The sequence below is a fragment of the Dromiciops gliroides genome, chromosome 2 (genome assembly GCF_019393635.1).
Source record: "Dromiciops gliroides isolate mDroGli1 chromosome 2, mDroGli1.pri, whole genome shotgun sequence".
Lineage (NCBI taxonomy): Eukaryota > Metazoa > Chordata > Mammalia > Microbiotheria > Microbiotheriidae > Dromiciops > Dromiciops gliroides.
In genome coordinates this window covers 487,656,338-487,670,014 of record NC_057862.1, presented here as the reverse complement: position 1 = coordinate 487,670,014, position 13,677 = coordinate 487,656,338, and the positions used below count along the sequence as shown (strand labels likewise).

At 36.5% G+C, this 13,677-nt stretch overlaps 1 protein-coding gene across 1 annotated transcript in view; it reads right to left on the bottom strand.

The window, feature by feature from the left end:
• The window catches only part of CDH13 (cadherin 13), a 1,286,821-nt gene that overhangs the window by 129,202 nt on the left and 1,143,942 nt on the right, over positions 1-13,677 (bottom strand). The window contains exons 9-10 of the mRNA XM_043985257.1: positions 4,881-5,063; positions 248-501 (exon numbers count right to left, since the gene is read on the bottom strand). Coding sequence (XP_043841192.1) covers positions 248-501; positions 4,881-5,063 — 437 coding nt within the window. The remainder of the gene's footprint in view (positions 1-247; positions 502-4,880; positions 5,064-13,677) is intronic.

Here is a 13,677-nt window from a genome sequence, read left to right as displayed (position 1 = left end):
CTTATAGTCCGGGTTTGCCTTATTGCTCAGCCTCATGAGAGGCAGAGCTGTTATCTCTCAGCTAACTAATAGAGTTCTTAGCTCCATCACCTCAGAACTTTTTTCATTATGACAAATTCCTGTGCCTTCTTCAGGTCTCTAACAAGTTTAATTTAATGCTATATTGCACCTGACAACCAGCTTCTACAGACAGAGCAGGCATTTGCACTTCCCTTTCCAGGCTTAGATTGGATAATAATATACTCACCTAATGGTCTGATGCTGCAAGGAATCGGGATCTGTGGCATTCAGTGTCAACAGCATGCTGCCGATAGTGATGTTCTCACGCTTGGTCACTGTCATGGGGTCTGGGTGGAAAACTGGGCCTTCATTTACATCTGAGACCGTTATCTGAACTGTGGCTGTAGAGCTGGGACCATATGCTACATCAGGAACCAATGGATCTTCATTTTCCACTTTGATCAGCAGTGTGTGAAATGCTGAAATCTCATAATCCAAAGGCTGAAAAACATGCAGAGAATCATCTCAGGATAGAAACCTATACATATGTATGGGAAGATATGGGCATTTAGGGAAGAGGTACCACAATTTGAAGATGTGCAGCCTTTTTCCCCCATTGAAGGTGAAGCCTATCACACACATCCCAGCTGTGGCAACATTAAAATTGTAAATATTGGAAGCATTTCTAAATCAAGGGAATGATCTGAAGTGTTGCCTTAGTTTAATGCTAATAGCCACCATAAAAGTCTATGCTCCAAAGAAAATGGGCTCTCCAGAAATGCTATCTCTTGCATTTCTAACACATCAATCATGTCCATCTTAAAATTTTCTAACATCTAGAGGAGCATTATTCCCAGGTTCTCTTAAAAACAAGCAATGTCAGAGAAAGTTGGTTTCAAAAGGACAAAGAATATGATTAGCAATGAATCATAATATGTTACTGGTAAAAGCTGATCCAAAGGAGCATAAGTCCTAGAAGGTCCCTTCAAAAGTGGAAAGACTTTAAGCAAGGGACTGGTGACATACTGTTTGCCTATCATGTGAGGACCAGCCTCTCTAATTTGGGGAGTACTGATTACCATATTATCCCCATTTCATGAGAATGTCAGCTTTAGCAGCTGTCAAAGACCACATGGAGTATTGCGACCTGTATTAGCAAAGTACTACCCACACTGATGAAATTATGGATCCTTGAAGTTAAGTCAAATAAACTATTAAATCTGTATTGGCAATTGGCTAATGAGCTCAGAAGAGGCACAGAACTCAGGAACATCAATAAGAATATCATACTGATGATATAGCCTTTCACTTAATATTTCTTCAACTAAATATGGAAAGTTGACAAACACAGGTTGGCAAAAATGTGAATTGCCAACGTTTGGCCTCTTAAAATTCCAATTAGCTTAATTGTTTAAGCCATTCTGTGTCTGGTAAACACGAAGCTACAGACAGGAAATGCTCCTTTTTTTTCCTGCCTGGGTTCACTGGCTAATATGCCTTTTGATCAATATGACAACCTAGACAGTTCAGGTCTCCCTTGTTGCAACATTTGTTTACACATAAGTTCTAGGTTGGGGGCTCCATTCATTGTGCTCCTCCAATCCCATCCTATAAAGACAAAGTTTTAGAGTATAGTATGAGAATTGTGAACATCCTCAGTCATGCCACAGTTCTGAGTGTCATATTTTAGGAAGAGAATAGGAAAACTGAAAGATAATTTTAAAGAACTAAATGCATCCTAGAGAAAGTAAGGTAGGAAAAGGAGAGGGAATATCTATTTCGAACACTGGATTGCTTATGTGAAAAAAAGGAATTAGGCTTCTTTCATTGGAGGTTTTCAAACATAGGATGGAAACCACTTTTTAGCAGGATAATATAAGTAATTTCTGCTGAGGAATAGGTTAGGCTAAATGGACTTTATAGTCCCTTATGACTTGTGCTTCCATGATCAGTTTGGAACTCTCAGTTCTGGAATATGCACTTTATAGAAAATCAGAAAGAGATGAAGGAAAATTGCCAAATCCTTGTAGTTTGAGTAAGAATTGGGTGATAAATTTCAGAATAAATATGCATTATGCTAAAGAACATCACTATTCTAATGTTTACATTTGGCTATTGGGGTTATCACATTTCCAGTGGGAGTGGAAGGTGATATTCAGAACCATCTCCTGCAAGTGGATTTTTTGAGTGAATATAGATGTAACGTATGGTTTTATGCATGTGACCATGTATGTATGTGCATGTGTGCATTTGTGTGCTGTGAGGCAGTGTGGTATCGTGGATACAGAGTTGGCCTCAGTGTCATGAAGATCTGATAAAAGCATAAGTCCATAAATCTGTTTTTTAAAAAAGCATACAGGGTCTCCCAAACATGTTGGTGCATTTTTAAGCTTTAAAGATAGCTTAAAAGTGTACTAAGACTCTTGGACCATTGGAAAAGATATCTCTTCCAATGGCCAAATGCAAACATTAGAAAAGTTTTTGCTTTTGTTTTTGTTTTTTAAGCTTTAGGAGCTTAAATGTGAACTAAGACTTTTGGGACATGCTGTATCTCTAGCAAATTTGATTTTCAAGCCTCTTAGTCATACTAAAAAATATTTTGGTTTAGAAACTTCTCCTGGCTATTGGTGTCTCCTCTGGAGCCCAGGTTATTTGATTCTTAAGCCATTGATCTTTCCATTATAGCACACTGCTGTCTTAAGATAAACAAACTAAATACACTTCAATAGGCATTTAGGCTAACTTAAAAACCAGAGAAACAGATAAACCTCTGCTGTAGTTTCAGAATAATCTGCCAAAGGAGGTTATAGATCTTGTTTCCAAGGATTAAAAAACAACAACCTAGAAGATCTGTCTATCAACTAGCATTTATAAAGAGTCTATTACATGCCAAGCATTTGTTAAACACTGAAAATACAAAGATAGGCAAAAGACAGCCCTGATTTCAAGCTGCTCACAGTCTTAGTAGGAGTGAGGTAGGAAAAGAGACAGACAACATGTAAACAACCATGTACAAATAAGATATGCATGAGATAAATTGGGGACAATTTAAGAGGGAAGACTCCAAGGTTAAGATTCTTACTGAAGGTGGATCTTATCTGATGCTTGAAAAAAGAGGGGGAAGCTAGGATGTGGAGAGACAGAGACAGAGAGAAAGACAGAGAGACAGAGACAGAGACACACAGAGACAGAGAGAGAAACAAAACAGAGATAGAGACAGAAAGAGAGAAAGAAATACAAAGAGAGACAGAAACAGGGGTAGACAAAGGGAGAGAGACAGAGACCCACAGAGAAAGACAGAGAGACAGAGAGAAACAAAAACAGAGTCATACAGAGAGAGAGAGAGAGAGAGAGAGAGAGAGAGAGAGAGAGAGAGAGAGAGAGAGAGATCCAGAAATGGGAGGTAGCTATTGAAAACTCTCAGAAGTGGTCATGTGGGAAGAATGGAAAGGAGGCCAGTGTCACTGGATAGGATAATATGGGGAAGGGAGTAATGTGTAACTGGAAAGTTAGGAAGGGACCAGGTTACAAAAGGCCTTAAAAGGCAGGGGACTTTATACTTGATCCTGGAGATAGTATGGAGCCATATGGTCAATCCTGTTAGGCTTTAGGAAAATCAATTTGACAGCTAAATGTAGGATAGACTGGCATGGAGAGGGATTTGAGGCAGAAAGACTAATCTAGACATGAGGTGATGAAGACCTCCATTAGGGTGGTTTCAGTGTCAGAGGATAAATGGTCTTACCATAAAGCAACCCTCTCACAAATTCCATGCAGCTTCCTTAGAAGGGTTTATTTTGGCTAATATACCCCATAACCTATATTTCATTGAACCCTAGGGGTAGCCTGGCTTACTTGACTTCTGTAGCAAATGGTTTTATTCCAAGATCAGTGAAAACTGAATTGTTGACTATTCACAATATACTTACTGAAGATTTGGTAATGAGGAGAGAAATTTATGTAAAAGATTTTTGTCAACTATTGCAAAACTCAACATTCATATCAATTAAATTCAAGGAAACTCAGACTGGGATTAACTAAATCTGCAGAAGAAACATTATTTTAAATTACATTTTATGTTCTCTGTAATTCCTTATCCAGAAAAGAAGCAGGTTCCCAGTTCATGATGTGAAACATGATATCTAGTCTTTTGGCTTACCGTGTACATACAATCTTTGCAGCTCAAAATGGGGGAGAGTGGAGAGACAGGCTTCCTGCTGATGACACTCATGTATATCATTCTATTCTATGCATTCCATTCTAAGTGCTCTCAATATCATGCATGCTTTAGTATGTATGTCATATCATATTTGGATTCAAATTTAAGTCTGTAAACCATGGTAGCATGGATTTTAGTACTAAAAGGCACCTTAGAAATCATTTAGCTCAATCTCCTTGTTTTACATACTAGGACAGTGAGCACCAGTGAGGACAATTGAACTGCATGCCCAAGGTCTTTGTTGTTTTTCAGTAGTTTAGTCGTGTCTGACTCTTTGTGTTCCTGGGGACCAAACTGTCCATGGGGTTTTCTTGGCTAACATACTGGAGTTGTTTGCCATTTCCTTCTCCAGCTTATTTTACAGATGAGGAAACTGAGGCAAAGGGGGTGAAGTGACCTGCCCAGGGTCACACAGCTAGTGTCTAAGGTCAGATTTGAACTCAGGTCTTATTGATTCCAGACCCACTATTCCATCCACTGAGCCACCCACCTGCCTCTTGCCCAAGTTTATAGAAACACTAAAAGGCAGAACTGGGATTTAAACCCAATTCTTCTACCTCTAAATTCTGTACAATTTCCTCTATACCCCAATACCTTTCCAATCTATTTTTAGTATCCTTCAACTCACACTAAAGAAGAAAAATACAAGGTCCAGTCTTACTTTGACAACAGAAAGCATTCCCTCGTTGGTTTGGGGATTTGTATGTATTTCAAAACTCTGCCCTGGATTTCCATTGATGATAGTGTAGACAGCTCTCCAGGCTGCAGTAGTAGGGTCATCCTTGTCTTCAACTGTTAAATTGACAATCACTCCCACGACTCCTTCATTGACAGTGGCATGAAACTAAAACAAAGCAGAAAGTAATTGTTACCATATTGAATGAGCAGACTTACTCAATGACAGGTTTATAATTTTGAAAGGAAAGGTATAGTTTTAGCAACCCTGAGTTTTGCAGGCCATAATTAGCATCATTTTTTATTGTTCTCTTTCTTTACTTGGGAGCATAAAGTATTGTTTTAGTACTTACCCTTGACATATTACAGGTGAATAGTAATGTGTTTGCAAATATTTCATAAACAGGTTATACCAATAAGCTTGGTAGAAGAAAAAATAGCTGGTAATTTCAATTAACATGAAAGTGAATCTAGGGACGCTATGGAGATGTCAAAAAGACTGTTTGTTGAAAGAGAAGTAATTTGAGAAATGAGGTTTAAAAAGCCACGGTTGATTAATTGACTTGCAAATCATTAATCATAAACCTTAATCTTGATGCCTTGAGATGGAAAAGGGGAAAACTAATTTGTCTATCACTTCTCAGAGGAATCTGTGTAATTTGTTTCTTTTTTCATAAAGACTGTATTAAAAAATTCTTAGTATGTGTCTGCAAGATGAGACACAACAGGGTTCAGGAAGGATGAAAGGGGAACCATGGTTCAAGCATTGTGTCTTTGGGACATAATTGCATGAGTGAGCTTTCCATTCAGCTGATTAATATCTGTTAAGACACATTCCATTCTCTCCAGGCCTTCTGTGGTTCCCCTGACTGTCATCAGGTAACCTTGAACATTTCTTCAATTACTATGTAGCTCTTTGTCCAACAGACCCATTCATGTAGTGTTCACATGACTGCCTGCCAATCTCCTGCCTGCCAACTCCAAGCTGTTAGAACACCCAGTCGCCATCACCATTGCCTTCCACAGTTCACCATCTCTAGCTGTGGTACTCAAAGTTTAAACATAAATTCAAATTCAACAAGTTGAATAAAAACATGATGATTTGATTTATGTATTTAGTATCCATTAGGGAAATATTGTAAGAAGAGAAGACTTAGGGGAGACATGATGGCTGCTTTCAAGTATTTGAAAGCTGTCATTTGGAAGAGGGATTAGTCTTGTTCTGCTTTGCCCCAGAGAAAAACACTATTACAATGGGTAGAAGTTGAAGAAAAGCATATTTCAGCTTAAGGTAAGAGGGGAAAATGAAAACAAAAACTTTTTTAACCATTAGAAGTACCCAAATCATTGGAATGAGGTGCCTCAAAAGGAAGTATATTACCTCTTACTACAAGTTTTCAAGCAAAGGCTAGATGACCACAGGTCAGAGAAGAGAAAGAGGGGATTCCTGTTATGAATATTATGATTATAAATAAATATTCTATCCAGACTATTCAAATTTATGATCTCAGAACTACCAAGAGGGCATATGTCTGATCAGAGAGAGCAAGTTGGTATGGACCATGAAAACCAAAAGTAGGGGAGCTGAGATAAAACAAATGGGGATGATGAAACAAAAACCCAACAGAGAGTGAGAAGATATTGTCTCTTTCCTAGAGCCAAAGCCAGGTATATCAGTAGGACTTAGAAGGAAAGCATACCCAGAAGTGGCCACTTGGTCTTCTCAAGCATGAGCAGTTATCTGCTTTGCCAGTAAATAAGTTAAACATTTACAAACCCAGAGTGGACTCATTTAAAAACCCTGTGGATAGGGGCAGCTAGGTGGCACAGTAGATAAAGCACCAGCCCTGGATTCAGGAGTTCCTGAGTTCAAATCTGGCCTCAGACACTTGACACTTACTAGCTGTGTGACCCTGGGCAAGTCACAACCCCCCAATGCCCCGCAAAAATAAATTAAAAAAAACAAACCCTGTGGATAATATTCCTTGAATATATGCAGTGGAAAATGCTCTCACTATTTTTGATTTCTGGGAAAACACATGAGCTTGATTTTGAAGGGACATATGAAGAGATGGTCTTTTTCTTTGTTACAGCAAACTCTTTAAAATCCACATGGACCCATTTCATTCTCTTTTTCAATAGATTTCTTTCTCTACAATCTCCATGCTTTTACTGGTCTTCGGTCTTTTCTTGTCTACTGGATGCTTCTCTATGACCTCTAAATAGTTCCATTTCCCCTCTGTCCTCAAAAAATGCTGAATTGATCCATTTAACCTCATTAGCTTTTTATCAATCCCTGTCCTCCCTTTCATATCTAAACTTTTTGAGAATGACATCTGCAATTGATGCCTCCAATTATTTCCCTCTTACTTCCTCAATTCCCTGCACTAGTTTCCAACCTCATTATTCTATTGAAACTTCTTACTTCAAAGTTACTAATAATCAACTGATTACAATATCTAGTGGGCTTTTCTCAGTCCTCATCCTTCTTGGCCCTTCCATATCCTTTGACACTGTAAATCATATTTTTCTCCTTGAAATTCTGTTTCTCAATAGGTTTATGTGATATCATTCTCTGCTGGTTCTTCTCCTACCTGATAAGCCACTCCTCAGTCTCCTTTGCTGGATCTTTATCCAGGACACACCTGCTAAACATGGGTACCTCATAAGACATTCTTTTGGTCCCTCTTTGTTTTTCCCTCTATATTATTTCACTTTGTGATCTCATCAGCTCTTATCGATTCAGTTATCATCTCTGTTCTCATGATTATCAAATCTGCTTGTCCATCCCTATCCTCCTTGCTGACCTCCAGTCTTTCATCTCTAGATGCCTATTAGACATTTTAAAAGGGATATATTGTATACACCTTAAATTAACATATCCAAAACTAAACTCTTCTTTCTCCCAAATCCTCTGCTATTCTAAACCTCTCTATAATTGTTGAAGGTACTATAAACTTAATCATCTGAGATTTAGATGTCATCTTAGACTCATTACTCTCACTCTTATATCCAATCTGTTATTCAGTCATGTTGATTCTACCTTCACAAAATTTCTTTTATATACCCCAATATCAACTGTGATATTACCACTACAATAGTGGTGCAGACCCTCATCATTTTACCCATGGACTTTTGCAATAGTCTTATACTTGATGCAATGTCATTTCTCAAACCCCTACCAAAGTATAAGAATAGAAATGATTTGTTGTTCATCATACACCCTATCCCTTGATGTAATGCCATTCCTCATTAATATCTGGGCTCCCTATCTCAAGCTTCTCCTCACTGCAGACCATCTTCCACTTAGTTATCAGTAATCTTCCTAAATCACAAGTTTGACCATGTTACCCTCCCTTTCCCATAAACTCCAGTGCATCCCTATTACCTTTAAATTAAATATAAATCCCTGTTTGGCTTTAAAGCCAATTGGAACATTTCCCCTTCCAACTTTTTCAATCTTCTTATTCCTTACTCCCTTCCATAGACCTATGTTTCAGTGACATAGCTTTCTTTTTGCTCCTTACATAAGACACTCCATATCCCGATGCAGTGCATTTTAATTGGCTATCTTCTATGCATGGAACTGTCTACCTCTTCATCTTTGCCTCCTGGCTTCTCTGGATTCCTATAACTTTCAGGTAGTCTTCTAAAAGAAGCCCTTTTCAGGCTTACTAAACTCTAATGCCTTCCTCTTAAAAAAATATCTTAAAAATGTATCTCAAAATTTAATCCCAAATATGCCTTGTTTATACATAGTGGTTTGCATGTTGACCTACCCATTAGATTACAAGCTACTTAGGGCAGGCTATATGAATGTCTTTCTTTGTAATCTCAAATTTTAGCACAATTCCAGGAACATAGGTGCCTAATAAATGCTTCTTGACTTGGAAAATCCTTTCCAGCTATATTTTTATGCATAGGTAATGATGATAACAATGACCAAAGTAACAACACAACAAGAAGATAACAACAACAAGAAGATGTATCATGTCCATTCAGTTGAGAAGATAGCAAAATCACTGGCTGGATACCATAGCTTTAATATTGTGTGAAAGAGGGACTACATTTTATATATCTGGGAAATGTTTCTTCATTAAGATAAAACTAAAAGTCATATGTTTGCTGGCTCTAGAAATCTAATTAAAATAAATACATATTTTCTCTGTATTTCCTCCAATGCAATAAACCTAGAAATGTTTTAATCATGCAGACATGTTCACCCTTAACAAAGTCATTTCAGTTCAGTGGAACTCACAGCCCCTACTATGAACAATGTTATTGAGCTAAAGCATAGGGTGTATAATGAAAAACAAACCATCTCTATTCTTAACGAGCTTATATTCCCATAGGAGTTTGAGGGATGACATTAAATCAACAACTATAAAAATAGAGAGAATATAAAAAAATTAATTAATTAATTAAATGAATGAATGAATGAATAAACTAAATTTTTCTGAGCTGAATTTAGTTTCTTGTCTCTAGAAATTAGCATAGATATTCATGTGTATGCACATATGTGTGTTTGTGTGTATATGTGTGTATACACATATTATAAGAGAGATGTAGCACTAGTGTCATAGAGGTAGGAAGCGATAAGGAGGTCTCTTTAGGACAGAAACTAAATCCAGTTCAGAAAATCAAAAAAAGATTTATACAAGAGACAGAAATTGAGATGATCCTTGAAAAATGTTTGGGATTTCAATAGGCATAGATGAAGAAAAAGGGAATTCAAAATGAAATAAATATACAATAGGATACTGAGGCATGAACACATATCTGGGGAAGACTAGATACTGTACTTTGACCAGATCAAGGCACATAAATATGAAAGCAGTAAGAGATAAGTCTGGAAAAGTAGGTTAGAAGAGATTTTGGAGGACTTTCCAGATCCAGTTATGTAAGTGGGATGGTATTTGGAAGGAAATGGAATGCCATCAAAAGGTTTTGAACAGTCATAGCATGACAAAGAAATTTCCAGCCCAATGCATAAATTAGGTTACTGTATGGCACAATGGATAGAGTATTGGACTTGGAGTCAGAAAGATCTAGATCAAATCCTGCCTCAGAAACCCACTAACTGTGACCCTGGACAAGCTACTTATAATCTGTCAGCCCCAAATTCCTAAGCTATAAATAGGCATAATTATTACTTATTTTGAGGGAAGAAGATTAGAAATAAAGTAACTTATCATAAGAATCAAATGATATTTATACACATACACATACATATACATATGCAGACTTTGTAAACTTCAAAGTGCTAGGTAAGGGCTATTACTTATTATAATTATTATATATGACATGTTTATGAAAGATATGGACAAGATGAAAGAAAAAATGTGGTAATGTTACACTATCCATTGCCTGGGATATTTACCCTACTAATAATATCATGAATTGACTAGACTATGATGATATATTTGGAATAGTTTTATATAAAGACAATTAGGTGGAACAGTGAATAAAGTATTTGGCTTGTAGTCAGGAAGGCCTGAGTTTAAATCTGATCTCAGTCACTTGTAGCTATGTAACCCAGTGCAATACTTAATTTCTGTCTACCTCAGTTTCCTCAACTTTAAAATGGGGATAATAGCAGTGACTTCCCAGGGTTGTTGTGAAGATCAAGTGAGATAATACTTGTAAAATACTTAGCACAGTATTTAGCACATAATAGGTACTTACATTCTTCCTCCCTCCCTCTCTCCCTCCATTCCTTCCTTCCTTCCTTTTATCTTCCTTTCTCTGGTTAGCTTATGTAGCATGAATTTTATGGGAAGAAGATTAGAAATAAAGTGACTAGTTAGAATGCCATAGTCAGATTAGAGATCATGAAGTACTAAAATTGTATGTAGATAACAGAAGGGAAGAGTGGGGTTATTATGAGGGTTGAATCAGCAGATCTTGGTAATTCAATATATACTAAACTGGTAAAAGAGAAAGAAGAGGGAAAGATGACATGGAGATCTCTAGTCTGGATGACCAGGAGGCTGTTGATACCTATCATCCCAGAAGGAAGAAAAGGATGTTCAGGCGGATGGTAATGTTGATTTGGAACATGCTGACTTTGGAGGTACAGTATAATACTCAATTTAGATATGCAACAGATAGAGTTTTTGTTTTACATATAGGAGGACCTGTGCTTTTTTCTTTCTTTTTATTTTTTTTTTTGAGACCAAAAAAGGAAGCAAGCAGTAAAGAAGAGGGCAATAATGCTTGTTGGGGAAAAGGAGGCGTGTGTGGGGGGGTATAGGAAAAAAGAGAATAACAATCAGGAATAATATAAAAGACTTCATGACATGGACACACTTCTCTACAACTTCTATTTTTGACATGTCAATGGATCTATGATCACAGTGAGGTGAACACACCCTCTAACAGTACAGATAATGCCCACTCCTGCCTTCCCATCCTCTAAAACTCTTGTCACAGTAATCCTATAAATCATGTACAAGGAGTCCACCCCATGTGCTAGTAGCCTTCCTCTGAACTCCCTGACATGTGGATACCAGGAAAGCATATGGGCAGTACATTGGCTATCTTTTGTTTACAGCTTATTGCACAGAATGATTATCAACTTTCTTCGGACCATTATCTGATTCATGCATAAGCTGCAAAGCTGGTTTCTTGCTTGTTATCCATTTAGAGGCTTACTGTTGTTTAATTAAACTCACTTTTTATATTGTTTCAATTCAACACTTTAACTTGAGTATGCAATTCAAAAATGAAAGGGACTAAAATATGTTAGATTAAGAATAAATGACAACACTTCATATTTCTATGGTAACTTCTACTCCATAATTTCAAAACACTGTATAAACAGTTACCATACAACCACTTGAGGAAACATTTGCTATAATTTACTTTTTCCAATTGGCAAAAATCAAGCTACGAAGAATTAAAGTGGTTTTTCTTCCTGCCATTATGTTTGACAGTTCAAATGCTAGACTCAAAATGAGAATTCTAAAAATAATTGACTGACTCTTTGGTGGTCATTTTGAGGTCAATTTATGTGGTCCCTCCATACAGACCATTCCCAGTAGCTCCATTATCCCAACCATAATAATGTGGAGGAATAACTATCTTGATCAATAATAAAGATGAGAAGACAGAGTTGTCATTTAGATTAATCACAGAATAATAGGATACTACATAACCATATAAATTCAGAATCTATATTTTTGTTTTCTGGTATAGGGCTTAGAGTGAACCCAGGAAAAAATAAAAGTGGACAGGTCATATAGGTGGGATGTCAAGGCCAAAGAACAGAAGAACTAACACAACATAACTTATATAGGCTAGGCTAATAAAAGATGTATTATCTTTTGATGACCCATATTCTCAGGGATACTTAAGAAAAGCATTTCAGAGTCATAGTATCCATTTTTTGTGTGTGAATCTGTAAAGGATGGAGAGGAAAATGAAATGTAATCAATAATGAATGTGACATATGAATATAAAAAGAAAAATAGAATCTTATAAATCTCAATTCTACTCAGGAAAAAAAGATTCAGGGAAAAGTCATCATTAAATTAATTTGCAAATATCTTAAAGAAAGCATGGTTTCATGAAGAACATCCTATCAGGGACAAATATGGTCTATTTCTATGACAAAATAATAAGCCTAATAGATCAAAGGGGAAATGATGGGTGTAATCTATATTGGGATTTTTTTCTTTTCCATACAAAATTCTCATCTATAATTTTAGAAAATATGGTCTAGATTAGAGGAAGATAATTAATAGGTGGTAAAATAAGACTTGTAAGGAAATATTTAAAATGTTGGAATTACTTTACTTAGAAAATAAATAGTTATAGAATTACTTAATAATTGTGCATATATGAAGCTTTATCTCAAGAAAGGCTATACTCTGTGATCATAGAGGACAGAACAAAGGGGAAAAATCTGTAGCTTGGGTAAGACAGAAATGACACATTCTAGACAGGGCACCATTATACTCTGAAGCAAGGTCTTTAAAAATGAGTGGTTTGCTATCCTCAGATTGAGAAATTCTGGATTACTTGAAGTTAAATGGCATATATAATCTCTTACAACCTTTGTTAGTTCTACAATTGTATTATTCAGTAAGAAAGAACCAGGAGGACATTAGGAATTGCCTTTTGAGAGAAAGTCTGCTAGCTAACTTTTTTTTGCTTTATCAGATTTTGCCTAGGTAGGTTTGTTTCAATCTGTTCACCTTCATTAAGACTTTTCTGAAGTGGGGCAGACAGTGGAATGAGAACACAGAAACAACCTGAGTTAAAACAGCACAAGAAATAGCAAATCAACGTGAGAAAACGTGCCCAATTGATAATTGCTTTCTAAGATTCATTAAAATTCTGTACAAGATGATTCTCCATCAAGAGAAACCAATTATACTACAGATCAGTTTTTATTAATCAGAGAAGCATTTGGATTGAAGGTATCACATGTTTTTGCAGTCCTATTTGTTTTCTCTTCTAGATTCTGTGGGGATAGAAGATGATATGAACAAGTTCGCAGAATTCTATGTCATATATATTAGAAAATGAGGGAAAAAAAGACAATATACACTATGTAGGTGGTAAATAAAAAATCATCTTATATCCCTGTCCTGTTCTTTTTTCCTTTTCTCAGCATAATAGGCTTTACCTGCATATTTCTTTGGGAGCAGGTACTTAAAAGGTACAAAATAATTATTTTTAGGAAAATATTAACCCTGGTTCTATGTGAGAAAACTACACATTCCAAATTTCCCAAAAGGCAAGGTTTGGGTTTTGGGGATATTGAGGGCGAAGCCAAT